Genomic DNA, 20646 nt, shown 5'->3' with positions numbered 1-20646 from the left:
AGGGAGGTCTTCCTCCCACCTCTTTTGTATCCCATGGGAGGGGTAAGGAGTGAGGTTGCGTACTGGCCAAGGCCAGGCTTTTCTTGTTTATGTCTGCCCCTTGCTCCCCCCAACACACATCCTCCCTTGCCCTTCCCAGCTGGTTGCTTGACCTTGCCTTGAGATAGGAGTTGAGGCAGTCTGAAAGTGTGCACTCGTATATTATACTCCCACCCTGCCCAGTAACACTGTAGCTGTTCTTATCTGTTCCCATTGTACTAACAAACCCACCTGGCTAGGCAGAAGCAACACACAGTGTCTGTGTTCACAGATATTAGTCTAAGATCTAGGCAAGTCTAAGCCAGCCCTGGCAAACCCATTCAAATGGGGTTGGGACCCACAGTTTGAGAACTGCTGTTCTAACCACATTAAACAAAAAAACACAGTGGTACTAATTATAAAGTCTTCTCAACCAATCTTTCTGAGGAACAGGAGTTCTGCCTTCCTTCCCCTTCCCAGGAACCCCTACTGCATGTGGCGAAGAGGGAGGCACAGTGTTACTGGCACCTCCTCAAATGTTCAAGAAACAAGTAGCAAAGTTGCCCTATGAAGAGCTAGGAAAGGCCAGTCAGTCATCCCTTGAAGCTACAGGGAGAGCTGCAGCCCTCGCTGATCAGCCAGAAGCCAACTACAGTTAGCTGCTGGAAATATCCAGACACTGGTGCGGGAGTGTTATTGTAAAGAGGTGAAGTGAATCCCTGTGCAGCTCCACTCAATTCTGAGAGTCAGCTTCATATCACAACTGCAAACTGGGCATGTTTTGTTTGGAAGTGAGATTTTTAGGACCCAATCCTGCAAAACGTTCAGCATTCTTCAACTTCCATTCATTTCAATAGAAGTTGAGGGCACCTTACTGAATTGGACCCTTAGTAGGTAAAGTGTACACAGCTACCAATCAAAACTCTTCCATTCACAGGTGACACTACAAATAATGGTCTCTGGAGTTTGTTGGTCAACATGAAAGATTAAAAGAGAAACTGCTTTAAATGTTCCATCTTTTATTTGATTACTGGTAACAATTTATACATTCTCTATCCAGTGGAAGAAGATATTTACATGTTTGGAAACAAAATATATTCCAGTGCAATATGGAGCAGAAACATATACCCTCATCTGTTAGTGATTTTGATAAAAAACAGTGCATTACATGATCAATATTGACAAGACTTTAGTTTGCATGTTATGTCGAGCTTCTATTGATTACTTGATATTAGAAGCTTCCAAGATTATGGTTTAATACTATACCCCTTTTTAGTTTAGTGACACATCCAAACAAGCTCAAGTTTCAAAGGGGCAGAACATTTCTAACATCCACTGATTTCTTTGTGGTGCTATGCCCCCACAGCACCTCTGGAAAAAAAAAATCCAGCCAATAAATTGCTTAAATGAAAACAATGATACAAACTATCAAAAACCTTCTTGTTTAATTGAAAAAGCTTTCAACATATGAAAGAACTTTGAGGAATTAAATTTCAGATGTATTTGTTAACTTTTACAGTGAAAAAAAACCCAAAAACCAGACAGACATACTTCAAGTACAAATAGCTTGTCTGCTTGTTGAAGGGAAATGATCCTCCTATTTCAGTCCTTAGTTGCTGTTGTCTCTTACAGCAGCAGAAAAACCAATCTCAAAATCATCAAAAGGCTGCATCAAAACACAGAACAAAAGTAAAAAACACAAAGTTTGGGTATGAACAATCAAATAGCATAAAGCCCATTCCTGAATTTGCTATTGGGTACAGATGAAAGAATCTGGAGCCTAAAATCTGTTAAAATACCTCTGGAATCTGGTTCTCCATTGCATTTACCAATTGTATACCAGCATACCTTGGAAGATGTCAGTGAAATTACACCAATATAACACTAGTGAGAATCAGGACTTACGGGTTCTAGAAAGTGCAATCTTATAAATCTTTTGGGCCTGATTCTCCTGTCACCTATAATTGTGTGAATGGAGTTATATCAGAGGTGGGCAAACTATAGCTCGCAGGACCATCCTGCCTGGCCCCTGAGCTCCCGGACGGAGAGGCTAGCCCCCGGCCCCACCCCCACTGTTCCCCCTGCCCTGCAGCTCGCCATGCTGCCAGCGCTCTGGGCGGCGGGGCTGAGCTCCTGCCAGGCAGTGCAGCGGCATGACTAGCTCTGGCATGGTCAGGGGGCGGGGAGGGGGTTGGATAAGGGGCAGAGGACAGGGAATGGTTGGATGGGATGGAAAGGTGGCGGTCAGGGAACGGGGGGGGCGTTGGATGGGGGTGTGGATAGGGGTCGGGGCAGTCAGGGGAGTGGGGGGGGGGTTGATTGGCGTGTTGGACAGGTGGTGGGATCCCAGGGGGCGGTTAGGGGCGGGGGTCCCGGGAGGGGGCTGTCAAGGGACAAGGAGCGTTGCATGGGTCGGGGTTTCTGAGGGGAGCAGTCAGGGGGTGGGAAGTGGAAGGGGGCAGATAGGGGCCGGGGCCAGGCTGTTTGGGGAGGCACAGCCTTCCCTACCCGGCCCTCCATACAGTTTTGTACCCCCGATGTGGCCCTCGGGCCAAAAAGTTTGCCCACCCCTGAGTTATATGAATATAATTAAGGTATACATGATTGGAGACACCACTCTTTTAAGTTTTGATCCATTAGAGGGAGAGATTTTGAAAACAAAAATACTGAATTGCTTTTCCAGTGTGTTCTAGGTTTCAAAGTTACCAGAATTCTTTCGCATGTTTTAATGATTTCCAGACAAAGTGCTCATGTCCAGGCATAAAGTTCATGTTCTAACTGAAATAGTCTTCACAGTGTTTCAATAAATACAGTAAAAGGCACAGTCCAACACAGAGTTGCTACAAGGAAGATTTAATTAAGAGTGGTGTGAAACGCTTAAGTATCTTTTAACCCTATATGGGTTAAAACAGAGTATTTGGCTGCGTCTGCACTTGGAAATGGAGCCGTTGTTTACAACAGTTAGTTGAAATGATGCTGAACATGGTTTCACCTTATCTACACTTGCAGTTGCACTAGTTCACTTGCAAAGTTTGCTGATAACAGTTGCCAGCAATGGTTCCATTTTGAAACACAGTCTTAGTCTTGACTTGCACTCTGGGTAGCCCCAGTGAATTCAGAGCAGAATTTCATCCAGTATGTTTAGTTTTAGTAGTGAGCTGGTTTAGCCGTACAAAGAGTTCTGTACTAGATGTTAATGAAGACACCATAATTAATCTAAGGGGATTGTTTTATTCATGGCCTGCATGCATGAAATGCAGTTATTGTCAGAAGAGTGACACCAGACTTCCATATTTATTCTCTCAGTGACAACATATACAATTTCTTTTTACAAGTTAAAAAGATATTTCTAAGTATCTTCCCTGCAAATTCAGCCTAGGACCTGAATATCGACCCGAATACTTTCTGCATCTTACATCACTTGACAATACTTTAGCTCCGCCAGAAGTTAAGGGTTTGTGGCAGGAATTACTGGGTGAAATTCTGTGGCTTGTGTTATGATCATAATATTTACTTGGGGCCTTAAAATTTATTAATCCCTACTGAAGATTCTACCATGAGAACCAAGCTGACGGTTTGGTTGATGCGTATCTTTGTTAGCCATGCACAGACACTATAGCTCCGAGAAAGGAGGATATTTTTTATTCTATTGCATGCACCATCAATGAAAGTTCTCACAGCTAAATCATTCAATAAGGATGATGTAAAATGTAGGAAAAAATTGATTTGCACGTTCATCTTGCAGTATGAACAGTTAGAAAAACAATTTACCTGCAAACTGAAAAATGTTTTGCAAGATGGAGTCACAGAGAATAAGTTTGGAGATACTATGGAACCAAATTAGGGAATAAATATAGAAATTGTTCTTTATATGTAAGAATAAAGAACAGCAGCAGAGAATGAAACAGTTGAGTCATCATATGCAGTAATACTGGCCAAAATTTTCAAACCTGGCTACCTAAATCAAGACAACTAAATAAAAGTAGCCTTATTTTCAACGCACCTACATCTTCCATGGACTACAGTGAAATTTGCTCAGAACTTCTGAAAAGCCAGGCCATTTTTCTTTAGGTCACTGAATATGAACTTAAGAGCCCAAATTTAAGTATTCCTGTTTGAAAACTTTGGCACATAATTACCTCACATACTTTTTAAGGCCTTCATCAATACACACTGATACTTAACTGTTAGTATCCTCTTTTCCGAGGCTCCCAATTACTATCAGATGTGCATTTTTTGTGGACAGCTGTCTACTGGAAACTGGACTTCAGCTGTCTACTGGAAACTGGACTTCATGGTCATTTCATTTAGTCCATCTAACAATCACTGGATAGTAACAACTTCAATCACCAAGTTCTTGGATTGGATGTCAACTGGCTACCATTTGAAATAGGCTGAAATCATTGCAGCAGGAACTGAACATAAATATACACACCTACCTTAAACCAGCTATTAGTCCACCCGGAATTAGTTTCTTGGATCTCTTGAACCTCATTCCCATTACAATGGTCAAAATAAAAGCTGAAACTGTAACAGACAAATCAACACCATATTTACTGTTTTCCCCAACACTATTCATCAGTGGAATTTTCAAGATTGTGGTTACTTATCAAAGGACTACCAAATACACCTTTCACTACCTTCTGCTGTGAAACTTTATGTGATAGAACTCTCCCTGGTCTAACAGCATATTGCACCAAGCTACATGTTTGGCCTAATGGATAAAGCATCAGACTAGAACTCAGGAGACCTGGGTTCTTGTCCTGGCTCAGTCACTAGATTGTTAGTTAACACTTGGCAATTCCTTGTGCCTCAGTTTCCCCATCTGTAAAATGGGGGTAATGATGCTTACCTCCTTTGTCGAGTATTTTGAGATCTAGAGATGGAACAACTGTGCACTGTTAATTTAACCTACAGTCCCCAAAATCTTTCAAAATACAGTACTCTGATTTTCTCAGCTGTAAGTAACATTTCTAAATATAGAAACATGCAGAATCTTACTTTGCAGACACTCGTAACACTGTCAAACAGTGTGAATTATTCCGCTACATTTGCATGCAAAGAGCAATTAGGAGAGTTGTATAAGCCACTACACATTGTACCAGTTGACTGACACTGCCTCACAAATCCCCACATCATATAGCTCCTTTCCCAACCCCCAGTTTCAGGAACCTATAAATGCTAAGGCTAATCTCTGCTTTCAATAAAAAAAAGTTAAGTCTTTTAGTTGCAAAGTTTGCCTTGAAAATATAAACAGCTGCTTGTCACATATTTTCCCTAAAGAACATTGCTATTGATAGGTTTCAGAGTAACAGCCGTGTTAGTCTGTATTCGCAAAAAGAAAAGGAGTACTTGTGGCACCCTAGAGACTAACCAATTTATTTGAACATGAGCTTTCGTGAGCTACAGCTCACTTCTATTCTCACTGCTATTGATGTGGCCTATGATATGGCCCCAGGCTCTTTGGTTCACAAGGTGGGGGGGGGGGGGCAGACCTGACACCAATTCTTGGCTGTGAGAGGCAGTGCCATCTGAGTTGCCACTAATGGCATCAGGGGAGCCAAAAGTTCCAGCCCAGCTAGTTCCTCTGACATTGGCCAATGCCACACATTGGCCTAAAAGAGATGGGATAGCTCAGTAGTGTGATAGGGTATCTGATGCAGTGTAATACAGGTTCTAACCCCAACTCCAACACTGGCATAATTAAGGCTACTGGGGGAATCATACAATGTTCCTACCACTCTTTCCCCATCTGTAAAATGGAAATGCCAGTGAATCCTTAACTGTCCATCATAGGGGTTTTTGATACATTAGTAGAATGCTATATGAATGGAAAGATTCACCAGAAAATACAGACAGCTATTTGGGAGGGTGGGGGGAGATGAAGAACTATCACTTGAAATAATTTTTAAGTGTCGGCAAGAACATGGGTCTCACCATAGGCAGCAGGCCTCTACTTCTCCTGCAGCTGGCAGTGAAGCTAAATTCCTCCTCTTTTATTATGGAGCAACCCAAAGTATCCCTTTCCAGAACCCACAAGCCAGCCCTATGCACAGCAGTGTAGTCACAGTGGACAAGAATTTGCTTGGGAAGGGAGCATAAACTTATTCTTTAGGCTCATCCCACAATACTAAGACAAGTTCTGACAGCTACATACAGATCATAAAATTCCACTCACTAAGCATACACTCACTGAGCAATGAAGCAAAAGTGATTTCTAATCACCGCTTTTCTTTTATGCTCCCATAATCTGACCTCAGGCATGTGCCTCAGCAAAAACAAGACTGCTCCATCACATGAGCTTCGCCTGTAGCCCTGAATATACTTACCACCATTCCAGGTTAAAAAGTGTGTCCATTTCATAAAGGCTCTACTGACCAGGCACCCATGCCTGGATTATTCAAGAATGCTGAGACACCTTGGGTCCAATTTTCATAGGTGCTGAGCACCCCCAGCTCCAAGTGAAGCCAATGGGAGCTGTAGGCGCTCAGCCACCTAAGAAAAGTCAGGCTTCAGGCGTCTCAAATTCGGCACTCAAAAACGATGGACTATTTCTGAATATTTAGGCCTAAATTCTCACAACTGCTCCAGTCATAGAAATCTGAATTCAAGAGTTCAAGGAAGTCAGAACATAGTCTACAATGTATTTATAAAAACACTGAAGATGGAAACTCATGTTCTCTGTCAGCTCTGTGTTCTTGTGAAATCAGGCCCAGTATCCAGCCTGCCTGACTCACGAAGGACATCTCCCCCCCCACCCCTCCATAGTCTCTGCTTGAACCAAAACCAATCAGAAGAAAGAGACTTACAAAAAGCAATGAGAAGGTAGCGAAAGACACACCTAAACCCCTCTGGAACAAGGGTGACAGGATTAAGGCAACTCTCCTAGCCTCAATTGCATCGAGAATAGAACAGGGAGGCATCTCTATTAACATACAGAATAGACAACAGAGATTCGAAGGTAAGAACTGCACTGAACTCTGGGACCAGAAAAGCAGGGAAGCACTGCATGATGGGGTATCTCTCCTCCAGATGTTAATGAACCCACGCCTGCACACACCCAGCTCAGTAGTTATTAGACGAATTCTTGTAATAAATCCTTTATTGGTATCCAAAATACTGAAGCTGCCTACTTGCATTGTGAGCTCCCTCGAAGAAACACCACCCATAGCCAGGAATGATCAGTTCCTATTGTCCAGCCTGAACAAACAACATTGGTATACTCCCTTGAGCCACCAGTTTACCCATAAACAAATCTAGTGTTCTCCCTTGAACCATCGTCATTTCCCTACAAAAACCCCTACCCACGCTCAAATAAGGGTTCTGATGCCTGGATCCAAAATCTGCATCAGTTCTATTGGGACTTCATCTTCTCCTCACTGACTGTGCTGGGGGCTCTGCCTGTCTCCAGCACTCTGGACCCTCAGCTACCACCACCACCTGGGAACCCTGACCGGTTCAAGCTTCACAGAGTGGTGAGAACCCAATTCTCTCTCTGCTGGGTTTTTTTGTTTTTTTTTCTATTCTAGGTATAGCTTTCTAACCCTGACTTGTGTGATCAGTTATAGTTTTCTAAACCTGACTTTTGTAATGAAATTTAAGAAATTTAAGATAGATTTAATACTGTAACTGTTTTGTTTGTTTGGCTCTCCTTGTATGGTTATTACTTGGCAATAAATAACTTTTATGATTAAGCTGGTTGCTTCCCCCCCACTACAACGTGTGGCATATGAGGGTGTCAGCCTGGAAGTGCTGTTCGACCCAGCCTGCTGAGTCCAGGGACATAAGGGGTCAGCTTGGGAGTGCTGATAGACCCAGTCCGCTCAGATGCGCTCTGTTAATGTATGTGTGTGTGTGTTCAGCTGGTTCTGGGGCAGGAGGAACCCAGTTCTGGGGAACCTAGGTCCTTGCAGGAGAGCTCCATTGGGAGGGAACTTGCAGCAGGGAGAAGTAGAGCTCTGGATGAAAACACAAGCAGTACATTGATAGAATTACAGAATACCCCACCCCAAAGAGTTACCCTCATAAATGAACATACCCCAAAGTAACGGGCAAAACTGGTAACACACGCCTTTCGTGTTTGTATGGCATAATTTCCCATACATGTAAAAAGTAAGAGTGCTACTATCCTGGTTTCCTAGCAAAGCATTACCCAGGGGCAGGCAACCTATGGCACGTGTGCCAAAGCGGCACGCGAGCTGATTTTCAGTGGCACTCACAATGCCTGGGTCCTGGCCACCAGTCCGGGGGGCTCTGCATTTTAATTTAACTTTAAATGAAGCTTCTTAAACATTTTCCCTTATCTACTTTACATACAACAATAGTTTAGTTATATATTATAGACTTATATAAAGAGACCTTCTAAAAACGTTAAAATGTATTGCTGTCATGCGAAACCTTAAATTAGAGTGAATAAACAAAGACTTGGCACACCACTTCTGAAAGGCTGCTGACCCCTGCATTACCATTTATTATAGGATACCCTTGTTACAATCAGAGTTGGAGATGGAGATAGTTGTGACTATTGTTTTTTAGGCCTAGATCCTGTAAAAACTTATGCACATGCTTAGCTTTATCAGACCTACATCATCTTATTGAGCTCCAGAGTCACTAGGGCTGTTGCCATGCACAAAGTTAAACATGCATGTAGGTTTTTGCAGGCTCAGACCTTTGCAAGCAGTCAAAAACAATTTTTTTAAAAAAAATCTAACAGTAGAAGAGAGTTTTTAAAATACACCTCTACCTCAATATAACGTGACCTGATATAACACAAATTCGGATATAATGCGGTAAAGCAGCGCTCCGAGGGGGCGGGGCTGCGCGCTCCGGTGGATCAAAGCAAGTTCGATGTAATGCAGTTTCACCTATAACGCGCTAAGATTTTTTGGCTCCCGAGGACAGCGTTATATCAGGGTAGAGGTGTATACGTAAAGAGAACATTTACCTGCCTGCAGCATTGTTGTAGCCTTGTTAGTTCCAGGATATGAGACAAGATAGGTGAGATAACCCTTAATTGCCCACTTCATTTTAAGTGGCCTCCTGCAGCATGTGCAGCTTAGAAACTCTGGTTACCTTCCCCAGACTTGAAGAAGAACTCCATGGAGCTTGAAAGCTTGTACCGTCCACCAACAGAAGTTGGTCGAACATCTGTCATATCCTATTACCTGTATTTTGTATGTATAAAGCCTCCAACTTTAAAAGACTAAATTGAAACAAAGTGTCTAACTAGTTAAACTGTCAGGAAGACTGAGGTGTCATACGATGCAAAAAATTAAACAGAATATGTATTTTGAACAGTCTTTCATTAATGTAAAAGTCTATTTTAAAACCATACACATTTTAATACTTACAAAATGATATCTTCACATCTCTGGAGTCATGTGTTACACAAAACGCTCCATAACCAGACACCAAACCAAAGAAGAGACCAGCAGCCAAAGAGACTATACTTCCTGCAGCAAACCATTTAAAGGAATATGAAAATGAAAACGTGAGGAACAACTGAAAAAAATAGACTACAGAATACCTTATTATTATTATTAGACAATTTACTGTATACTTTGCTGCTACAACTAAAATCTGAGATGAACTGGAGTTTTCCCACATTTTGGCTACGAATTACTCTGGAAAAGAATAATTTTTACTATGTAATTTTCAAAGAGTAGGTCTTGTATAACAGCCTGATAAGTCTGGCCAAGTTGACAGGGAGAAGGGCAAATACAAAGAAGAAACCATTGAAAAGATGCAAGAATAGAATGGTCTCCTGTGTGTCACCCATTAAAAGAACGGCTAAAATGAAAATAAAATAAATAAATAAATAAAAGTCCCAATGCTGGGTATTGTGAAGTCCATACACCAGATTCTCTATTGCGTTCTGTTTTAGGGTATGTCTACACTAGAAACACTACGGCGCTGTGCCTATGTAGGGTAGACACTTACTACAGAGACAAAAGGGATTCTTCCATCACTACAGAACAGTGATCCCCAAACCTTTTACCTCGTGCCGCCCCTTACCCCATCCATACTCCCCCACCTGGGGCAGGGAGCAGGGTCGCGGCTCCAGGAGGGGAGGGACGTGGACAGGGGTAAGGGGGCCAAGGCCGGGACCACAGCTGGGTGAGGGAGCGGAGCCCTGGGTGCCCACGCTGCTTCCTGCAGCTCCCATTGGCTGGGAATGGCGAACCGCGGCCACTGGGAGCTGCAGGCAGCCATGCCTGTGGACAGTCAACGTAAACAAACTGTCTCACAGCCCACCAGCGGATTACCCTGATGGGCCGCAGGTTGCCCACCACTTATCTAGACAGCAGATGCAGTAATTCTTTCCTGACTTGGTCTGAACTACTTGTCAGGATCTGACTTGTAGCCATTTACACTAGCGTGAAGTGGATTTAAAATACCATCATTCTGGTTTAGGAGCAATTTATCCCCTTTGCATTGGTGTAAATGACTTCACAAGGTGTAAGGCAGTAGAGAATCAATCCCTCCATTTCCAAATCCTGCCACCCCCACATTTACCTTTGCGAGTATATCCTACAACACCGCCAAGAGCCACCACTGCCGCATAACAAAAACCAATCCAGTCAATAGCCATGATCACAACTCTAAAAAAAAGACAACAAATTGCAACAATGAAGGACAAATTCTGCTTTAAAAATAGTTTTCCTGTTTAGGATTATGAAGTGCTATCCATGAGGATCCCAAACAATAATAAATAATAAGTTACAAATTTCAGTATTGTGGCAATATTCAAAATGTGCTTAAACTGGCTGACCCACCGACAACAATTCCAGGCCCCACAGCTGAACAGTCAATGGGCCCCTGGTCCTCCTGATGTGTGAGCAGTGCTGCGCTGCTGGCCCTGCCAGAGGCAACTAGCGGGAGGGACACAAATGGGGGCACCAGCTAAGAAGGGGGACACGTGACACCCCCACGTGACCCCTCCTGCATGACCTCCTATGTGACTTTTCCCCACCCTGCCCCCAGCTTGGGGCCCTCGCGCTCTCCCCGTCCCCTCCTCCCCATACCATGTTAGCTGAGCATGGTGCTCTGTCCTCCTGCTGTGCCGGCCCGGCTCCCCCTGGCTGTTCGGCTGCTCTTCTGGTAGCCAGGCTCCGGAGCCACTCCTGGATGCTGCCCGGTGCAGCACAGCAGCTGCCTGGGAGAGCTCCTGGCTGCGGCAGCAGCAGGCCACCCCCGCCCCGGGCTCAGGGCTCAGCTTCTGGTGACCGTGGGCCTGTGACCCAGGGCTCCCCTGCCCTCCCCGGCATGCTCAGAGTTGGCTCCTGTCCCCAGAAGCTGACCCTGGGCAGGGAGAGGGCTGCTGCTGTTGCCGTTCCCTGCCTTGCCCAGGCTCAGCCTCTGGGAACAGGAGCTGACTCTGAGCATGCCAGGAAGGGCTCCAGCTCTCTCGGTCACTGTCCCTAGACAAGCTGAGCCCCCGCTGCACTGCACTGGGCAGCGTGGCTGAAAGAAGAGAGGCTCTGGCCCTGCCTCTTCCATTCCAGCTCTGGCCCTGTCCTTCCACTCCCCAGCTGGGGCTGGCTGCGGTCGACAAGTTGCCCAAGCGGGCATCTGGGGAGGGCAGGTGGGTGGCCGACCTTCCTGTCTCCCCACCCCAGCGTCGCCTCTGAGCCCTGCAGCCTGCCTGGGTGATTCAAAAGGGCTCAGGGCTCCTGACCACTGCCACAGTGGCAGCAGCGGCGGCCAGGGGCCCCGGGCCCTTTTAAATCGCCCGGGACCCTGAGCAATTGTCCCCTTTGGGCAGGCCTGACTGTGTGATCTTTTTACTGTAATTCTTGTTCCTTCTCACATCTTCCTAGCTGTCTATGCCCTTTTACCTTACACATTGTAGCATATCTAAAATTAGGCTCCAGTCCTTCAGAGACTTATGCGCATGAGCAAGTCCTTGCCAAGATTAGGGCCTTAGAAGCTACAGGCAGTAAACTGACTGGGGTAGGGAGCTCGCTCTCTCAGGCACAGGGAGGGGAACAAGCAATCTCTCCATGAGTAAAATGGCGACAATGATACTGACCTCCTTTTTACCGCATGATATAAAAACATGTTTTGAGCTCTGCTGATGAAAAGTGCTAGTGTTATACCAGAGCTAGGTATTATTACTGGCCTGTCCCTTCTGCAAAGTTCCTTGCACACTTTTGGGTGCTATACAAATAAGTAATATAATTCACCAAATACAGAACTACAAATAATGGAGTGTTACATTAAAAATCCCATAGTAAAAACATTAAATGTGTAAAAAAAAAAATCACGCAAAAGTTTGCTATTCCTATGTAGATAAAATCTCCCCCCTTCCCAACCAAAGAGCTAGCCTCCTCCTTTCTGCTCATTCCTTTCTCCATCTGCCTTGGGTTGTGTCCTGGGAAGGGAGGTTTTCTAGATCTTAAATGTTAAAAAACAAAACACAGAGTAGGCAGGGAGAGAGTTGATCAAGCACGTGTTATGATTTAACCACCAACATTATGACTGCACTTATTTTGACCCTCGAGATACGCACTAGAGGCCTACAAACCCCGCAGGTAGAGACATGGTTTGAAGAGGGTACAATCTAGGGCTCCTCGTCCTGCAATGAGTTCCACAGAGGCACACCTTTGCCCCAGCACAGAGCACCAAAGCTGCCAAGATCTGTCCTGTGGTCCGCCGGCCTAGAGCTCACTACCCAAAGGCCCCATCACGCCAACTCTGAAGCGGCGACTAGCTTTACAGGATGACAAGCAGTCCCAGTTATGATCAATAACTTGGCACCAACATAGCAGGTCACTTTCCTTTTCATGTTGCATCCCATCTTCCAGCTGTAATCTGGCCTAGGCACTTCACCAAGCAGTAAGGCCAGAACTAAGTGGGAGTGAGGGGGGGTTGTTCAAGTCCAGTGGTGTTTGACCTGTCGGCACTAGAGAGGGGGACACAAGTGCGCACACTCTAGAAGGGGGTGAACCCGAAAGCAGCCCCGCTCCGCGCTGGTTAGGGTGCTCTGGTAACCACGCAGACCAATACTGCCCGCCTCAGCCTGCTGCGTAGGCCTGGCGAGACCCTGCTCTGCCCCGTGCAAACGGGGGTGTGGCCGGGGCCGCTCTCAGGCACAGCTGCGTGGTGGAGAGGGCAGCCCCCCCCCCCCTTTCCGTGCCCTCCCAGGGAATGTCAAAGCGCTGGCGCAAGGCGGGGGTCGCGCTTTGCAGACCCCGCAGGGCTGCAGCTGAGAACCCGGCTCTGGCCCCGCGGGAACTTCCACCATCGCGCGCGCGGGGAGTGGCGGGAGGGAGGCTCTGACCAGCGGGGGATCCCGGGGGACAAGCTGGGCACCTCTCCCCGCACACCTCGCGCTTGCCTCCGCAGGGCATTAGCAGCTGCGCGTTCATGTCCTCTCCCGAGTCCCGGCGAAGGACTGCAGCTCCTCCCGTCCCGTCCGTTCCTCTGCAGAGACACCGACACCGGCTGCCCCCAAGCCAGGCGTCCGGGCTCCTTGGTGGAAAGGGGGAAGCGCCCCTGCAGGCCGGCCGAGCCCAGGAGCCCTTTGTACCTGAACAGACCTCCCCGGCTCCAGCCTCCAACGCCCTCTGCACTCTCCTCCGCGCGCCTCCTGCTGCTGCTGCTGAGCCGGAGCCCCTGCCTGAGGGAGGGCCCCGGGGCGTGCGCCGGAGCGGCCCTGCTTACAACGCTTCCAAGCCCCGCACTTGCTTCCTCTCTGTGGACGCCGCATCGTAACACACGGGCGTGCTGCCCCCTCATGGGAAACGTAGGGTATTGCCGGGCCCACAGCACCCACGCTGCCCTACCTTTTCTTGCCTATGGCTGGTGCTTTGGCCTGCTCTAAAACAGAGGCCTTAGGTGAAGAGCTCTGTGTAAAAAGAACAGGCAGATTGTGGCACCTTAGAGACTAACAAATTTATTAGATTTCAGAGTAGCAGCCGTGTTAGTCTGTATTCGTAAAAAGAAGAGGAGGACTTGTGGCACCTTAGAGACTAACCAATTTATTTGAGCATGAGCTTTCGTGAGCTACAGCTCACTTCATCGGATGCATACTGTGGAAATTGCAGAAGACATTATATACACACAGAGACTGTGAAACAATACCTCCTCCCACCCCACTGTCCTGCTGGTAATAGCTTATCTAAAGTGATCACTCTCCTTACAACGTGTATGATAATCAAGTTGGGCCATTTCCAGCACAAATCCAGGTTTTCTCACCCCCCCAATACACACACAAACTCACTCTCCTGCTGGTAATAGCTCATCCAAAGTGACCACTCTCTCTACAATGTGCATGATAATCAAGGTGGGCCATTTCCAGCACAAATCCAGGTTTTCTCACCCCCCCCCCCCAACTCACTCTCTTGCTGGTAATAGCTCATCCAAACTGACCACTCCCCTTACAATGTGTATGATAATCAAGGTGGGCCAGTGATCACTTAAGGTGAGCTATTACCAGCGGGGGGAGGGACCTTTTGTAGTGATAATCAAGGTGGGCCATTTCCAGCAGTTGACAAGAACGTCTGAGGAACAGTGGGGGCGGGGATAAACATGGGGAAATAGTTTTACTTTGTGTAATGACCCATCCACTCCCAGTCTCTATTCAAGCCTAAGTTAATTGTATCCAGTTTGCAAATTAATTCCAATTCAGCAGTCTCTCATTGGAGTCTGTTTTTGAAGTTTTTTTGTTGAAATATTGCCACTTTTAGGTCTGTAATCGAGTGACCAGAGAGATTGAAGTGTTCTCTTACTAGTTTTTGAATGTTATAATTCTTGACGTCTGATTTGTGTCTATTTATTCTTCTATGTAGAGACTGTCCAGTTTGACCAATGTACATGGCAGAGGGGCATTGCTGGCACATGATGGCATATATCACATTGGTAGATGTGCAGGTGAACGAGCCTCTGATAGTGTGGCTGATGTGATTAGGCCCTATGATGGTGTCCCCTGAATAGATATGTGGACACAGTTGGCAATGGGCTTTGTTGCAAGGATAGGTTCCTGGGTTAGTGGTTCTGTTGTGTGATGTGTGGTTGCTGGTGAGTATTTGCTTCAGGTTGGGGGACTGTCTTTAAGCAAGGACTGGCCTGTCTCCCAAGATCTGTGAGAGTTATGGATTATCCTTCAGGATAGGTTGTAGATCCTTGATGACGCGTTGGAGAAGTTTTAGTTGGGGGCTGAAGGTGATGGCTAGTGGCGTTTTGTTATTTTCTTTGTTGGGCCTGTCCTGTAGTAGGTGACTTCTGGGTACTCTTCTGGCTCTGTCAACTGTTTCTTCACTTCAGCAGGTGGGTATTGTAGTTGTAAGATAGAGATCTTGTAGGTGTTTGTCTCTGTCTGAGGGGTTGGAGCAAATGCGGTTGTATCGTAGAGCTTGGCTGTAGACAATGGATCGTGTGGTGTGGACTGGATGAAAGCTGGAGGCATGTAGGTAGGAATAGCGGTCAGTAGGTTTCCAGTATAGGGTGGTGTTTATATGACCGTCACTTATTAGCACCGTAGTGTCCAGGAAGTGGATCTCTTGTGTGGACTGGTCCAGGCTGAGGTTGATGGTGGGATGGAAATTGTTGAAATCATGGTGGAATTCCTCAAGGGCTTCTTTTCAATGGGTTCAGATGATGAAGATGTCATCAGTGTAGCACAAGTAGAGTGAAATAGTGAAATAGTTATGGGTGAGGACAAAGTCACAAAGTTCAGCCACCAGGTTTGCCGTAATATTATCAGGGATACTGTTCCTTATGGCTTGTAGTCCATCTTTGTGTGGAATGTTGGTGTAGAGGGCTTCTACATCCATAGTGGCCAGGATGGTGTTTTCAGGAAGATCACTGATGGATTGTAGTTTCCTCAGGAAGTTAGTGGTGTCTCGAAGTTAGCTGGGAGTGCTGGTAGCGTAGGGTCTGAGGAGGGAGTCTACACAGCCAGGGAATCCTGCTGTCAGGGTGCTAATGCCTGAGATGATGGGGCGTCCAGGATTTCCAGGTTTATGGATCTTGGGTAGCAGATAGAATACCCCAGTTGGGGTTCCAGGGGTGTGTCTGTGCGGATTTGTTCTTGTGCTTTTTCAGGGAGTTTCTTGAGCAAGTGCTGTAGTTTCTTTTGGTAACCCTCAGTGGGATCAGAGGGTAATAGCTTGTAGAAAGTGGTGTTGAAGAGCTGCCTAGCAGCCTCTTGTTCATATTCTGACCTATTCATGATGACGACAGCACCTCTTTTGTCAGCCTTTTTGATTATGATGTCAGAGTTGTTTCTGAGGCTGTGGATGGCATTGTGTTCTGCACGGCTGAGGTTATGGGGCAAGTGATGCTGCTTTTCCAGAATTTCAGCCCGTGCACGTCAGCGGAAGCACTCTATGTAGAAGTCCAGTCTGTTGTTTCGACCTTCAGGAGGAGTCCACCCAGAATCCTTCTTTTTGTAGTATTGGTAGAAAGCTCTCTGTGGGTTAGTATGTTGTTCAGAGGTGTGTTGGAAATATTCCTTGAGTCGGAGACGTCAAAAATAGGATTTTAGGTCACCACAGAACTGTATCATGTTCGTGGGGGTGGAGGGACAGAAGGAGAGGCCCCGAGATAGGGCAGATTCTTCTGCTGGGCTAAGAGTATAGTTGGATTGATTAACAATATTGCTGGGTGGGTTAAGGGAACCACTGTTGTGGCCCCTTGTGGCATGTAGTAGTTTAGATAGTTTAGTGTCCTTTTTCTTTTGTAGAGAAGAAAAGTGTGTGTTGTAAATGGCTTGTCTAGTTTTTGTAAAGTCCAGCCACAAGGAAGTTTGTGTGGAAGGTTGCATCAAGTGAGCTGTAGCTCATGAAAGCTTATGCTCTAATAAATTTGTTAGTCTCTAAGGTGCCACAATTCCTCCCTTTTCTTTTTACGGATACAGACTAACACGGCTGCTACTCTGAAATCTGTGTAAAATGTTTTTACACACACACGGCTAGACTTCAGGTTGACCCCTTGTGCTTATGCTTTCTCATACAGTCTAATTACATGTTCACATACTATTTTTTCCACTGGACCAACCCCTGCTGCATTCACTGAATGAATACATTCACTGTTTCTTTTTATCATCTTAATTGAAGGAGGTCTTCTTCAACACACACCATCCAAATCCTGCACCTGAATCCAACTTTATTAATTTCCTCCTCGGCCTTTCTAGGATGCCTTCCCCATAGTATCTGACTGCTCCACAAACATGAATGAATTTCACACAGTGCCCCTGTGAGAAGAGGTGGTAATAGCATCCATTTTAAATAGGGAACATAGGAACAGAGGCCCAGAATCACAAAAAGATTTAGGTTTCAGAGTAGCAATCGTGTTAGTCTGTATCCGCAAAAAGAAAAGGAGTACTTGTTTTAGTCTCTAAGGGCCCGTAGAAGAATGTTTAAAAAATTGGAAACATGCCTCAGAGCTTGTCTATACTAGGAGTTCGTGCTCAGCAATCTGGGGTGTAAATCTACACCTGGCTATGTGGACCCTGTGACCACATACTAAAAGTTCAGTTTGAAACAACAGTAGGTAAGAGCACAATACAGAACTTTTAGTTCATGGTAGAAAGGTCTGTAAAGCCAGTTAGTGCTGTGTTAGAGCACTGTAGATTTTACACCTCAGCTTGCTATGCACTAGCGCATGTACTGACATGCCCTTATAGTAATAAGCTACATAGATTTAGTCTCAAAGAGCTCACAAAAAGAAGGTTAAGGGGTGACTTGATCAGTTTATAAATACCTACCCGATGAACCAATATTTAATAATGGGCTCTTCAGTCTAGCAGACAAAGGAATAACAAGTTCCCATAGTTGGAAGTTGAAGATAAACAAATTCAGACTGGAAATAAGATGTAAATTTTTAACAATGAGGTTAATTAAACATTGAAACAATTTACCAAGGGTTGTGGTAGATTCTTCATTGGTGGCCATTTTAAAATCAAGATTGGATGTTTTTCAAAAAGACATACTCTAATATGTTCAAACAGGAATTATTCATTCTGTGACCTGTGTTATGCAGAAAGTCAGATTAGATAATCGCAGTGGTCCCTTCTAGCTTTACAATCTATTCATCTAGTTCTCCAGGGTAGCATTCAACTTCCTCAACCAAGACCATCCTTTCTTTCTGTAATCTTGTCTCATTCACTACACACCTTCCAACTTCTGCACCAAATAAGCAAATGTCCTAAAAGCAATATCCTTCTTCACTATACAATGCTGATTCATTCCCAGAGCATTCCCAGTTCACTCTGTACTTTGAATGAGGTAGGGGTCCTGTGGAACAAATAATATGTTAGCATGTAATTAAAGATTGTATTACACACAAAGGGGCTTAATTAAGATTGCAAGGAAACCTTACATCTGACATTTCCTAACTTCTGGGTGTTTGACTTTACAACCTTAATGTTCTTTTAATGCGGTTTTTTGAAATATCATTCCTGATTTTAAAAAAACCAACCTGAAAAAACAGATATTACATCACATGGTACCATATTAACCCCCAGCTTGGGTCATCACCAGTGTTTGAACTTTTAGATCCACAGCATATCCTCTACCACTTGAGCTAATGTAGTAACTGATAGCAGTGGTAGACTGAGTATGTGGATCAGGCACCCGAGGGGGATGAGATGCCCTCTTGCCCCAGTCTGCATCTTCCTATCCTTCCTGCCCAGAGCCGTGTCTTGGGTATAGCAAATCAGGGCAACTGCCCTGGGCCCCGCAATTTGGGGGGGCCCCACAGGTGGGGAGGTGAGGCGGGAGGGCAAGCTGGGTGAGGAGGCGAATGGGGAGGCGAGCGGCAGGCAGGCAGCGGGGGGGTGGGGAAGGAGGAGCCCCCCTACCAGAACCCCTCTCTCCCCCAGTGCCTCCTGCCCTCTGGCAGGCCCCGCTGATCAGCACCTCCCCTTCCCTCCCAGCTACTACTGCTTGCCACAGATCAGATGTTTTGCAGCATCAGGAGGCACTGCGGGAGGGAGGGGGAAGGAGCAAGGGCTCAGCAGGCTCGGGGGAGGGGGCGAGACTGGGCAGGGAACAGGCGGGGCAGGAAGATGCAGGGTGGGCGGTGCCTCGTCGGAAGGGGTGGAGTGGAGGTGGGGCCAGGGTCGAGGCAGGAGGAGTACCCCCCGGCAAATAGGCACCGAGTTTCTAATGTCCCGGGGCCTGCACCCAGCTAGGGACGGCCCTGTTCCTGCCCCACTCCTTTTGCACCATCCACTCCCCAGCTCCTGCCCCATCTAACCCCCCATTCAAGCCCCAGATTGTTTCCCCTCTTCTTCTCCTATCCAACCCTCCTACTTTGCTGCACCCCCTCCAGCTTTCTCCCCTTCTGTCCCCCTCTCATCTTCCTAGCTAGTGTCACCTCCTCAACCCTCTGGTTCTTGCAACCCCCTCTCCCATGTCTACTCACTCCTTTGCATTCTAAGTGAGGCTGCATCCTCCTCCTCCTCCTAATCTCCTGGGCATCCACTGGGGGCACTGAGAACACAAAAATGTCAGGCTCTGGGTTCTAGGTGGTCAGGTCTGAAGGCTGGAGCAGTGGTCAAAGTCAGACATAGAGTTGATCACGCCAAGGACAGCTCTGAAACCAGGGTCTGGGGACAGACCATGGATTAGAACTGGGGTCAGAGTCCATGAACAAGCCAAATCAGGATTGTTGTCAGAGCAGACCAGTCAATACTGGTCCATCTAGCCTAGTATTGTGACCAGTGCTAAATGCTTCAGAGGGAATTAACAGGACAATTTCAAGTGATCCATCCCCTGTCATACAGTCCCAACTTCTGGAAGTTGGAGTTTTAGGGAGGCCCAGAGCAAGGGGGCTGCATCCCTGACCATCTTGGCTAATAGAATTGATGGACCTATCCTCTATGAGCTTAGCTAATGTTTTTGAACCCAGTTATACTTTTAGACTTCTCAACACCCCATAACTTTGCTAGATACTAAAAATCATAGACTGAAGACAGACACTGAATTTATGGCTTATTACAACAACCTATAACCCACTAACAACCACCATCAGCTAACTTCCCCACCTTCCTTTCCCCCTGTGACTGGAGGGATTTTAACAAGCCATTTCACCTTGAAAGATCTCTTGAAATATGCGTTAACTACTTATGCTAAACAGTCTGTTTCACCATGTATTTAAGAACGGCCTTACTGGGTCAGACCAAAGGTCGATTTAGCCCAGTATCCTGCCTTCTGACAGTGGCCAATGCCAGGTGCTTCAGAAGGAGTGAACAGAACAGATAATCATCAAGTGATCTATCCCCTGTCATCCATTCCCAGCTTCTTGCAAACAAAGGCTAGGGACACATGATAAGGGTTTGGGGATTTTATTACCTGCTGCCTATTAAATCTTTGGCGGGACTTACCACCTCATCCCACTTGTGAATCTTTTGGGTTGTACTAAACTCAGTGGGCCATATTGCTAACTGCTGCACAGTCGATATTGTGGTCACAGGTCATCAAGGGCCCGCAAAAAGTACTCGTAACAATGGGACACGAATTTTATGTTTGCTATATCAAGTCATGTGAAATTCAGTATGGGCACCGGTGATCCCGGTGAGAATAGTATTTTACCCTGGTATGTTATATTTATCTCCGGTTTAATATAATTATTTAGCTGTGACACTCTGAGTATTTTTCCCACGCCTGAAGAAGAGCTCTT

The 20646-nt window shown here is 46.0% G+C and overlaps 1 protein-coding gene across 3 annotated transcripts; it reads right to left on the bottom strand.

Moving 5' to 3' along the window:
- Positions 1-1020: 1020 nt before the first annotated feature.
- TMEM14A (transmembrane protein 14A) lies at positions 1021-13773 on the bottom strand. Of its 3 annotated transcripts, none has more exons than XM_073336239.2 (5): positions 13550-13773; positions 10534-10619; positions 9369-9470; positions 4458-4545; positions 1021-1684 (listed from the first exon to the last, which is right to left on the bottom strand). In XM_073336239.2, the coding sequence occupies exons 1-5, from the start codon at positions 13756-13758 to the stop codon at positions 1645-1647; spliced, it is 525 nt and encodes a 174-aa protein (XP_073192340.2). In that variant the 5' UTR covers positions 13759-13773; the 3' UTR covers positions 1021-1644. The 3 variants fall into 3 exon arrangements, with proteins under 3 accessions (XP_073192340.2, XP_073192341.1, XP_073192343.1); XM_073336240.2 differs by lacking the exon at positions 13550-13773 and adding an exon at positions 13347-13543; XM_073336242.2 differs by lacking the exon at positions 13550-13773 and adding an exon at positions 13358-13543.
- Positions 13774-20646: the final 6873 nt, after the last annotated feature.

This window comes from Lepidochelys kempii, chromosome 3 (genome assembly GCF_965140285.1).
Source record: "Lepidochelys kempii isolate rLepKem1 chromosome 3, rLepKem1.hap1, whole genome shotgun sequence".
In the NCBI taxonomy this organism is placed as follows: domain Eukaryota; kingdom Metazoa; phylum Chordata; order Testudines; family Cheloniidae; genus Lepidochelys; species Lepidochelys kempii.
The sequence above is the reverse complement of the archived record's forward strand: the minus strand, read 5'-3'. Positions and strand labels throughout refer to the sequence as shown.

Excerpts from the sequence above, each read along its gene's own strand:
- TMEM14A (XM_073336239.2), bottom strand. The coding sequence starts at position 13,758 with ATGAGGGGGCAGCACGCCCGTGTGTTACGATGCGGCGTCCACAGAGAG. Across the intron at positions 9,471-10,533 it reads TGTAGGATATACTCGCAAAG|GAAGTATAGTCTCTTTGGCT; the intron begins GTAAATGTGGGG and ends GGTTTGCTGCAG. Across the intron at positions 1,685-4,457 it reads GGACTAATAGCTGGTTTAAG|CCTTTTGATGATTTTGAGAT; the intron begins GTAGGTGTGTAT and ends GTTTTGATGCAG.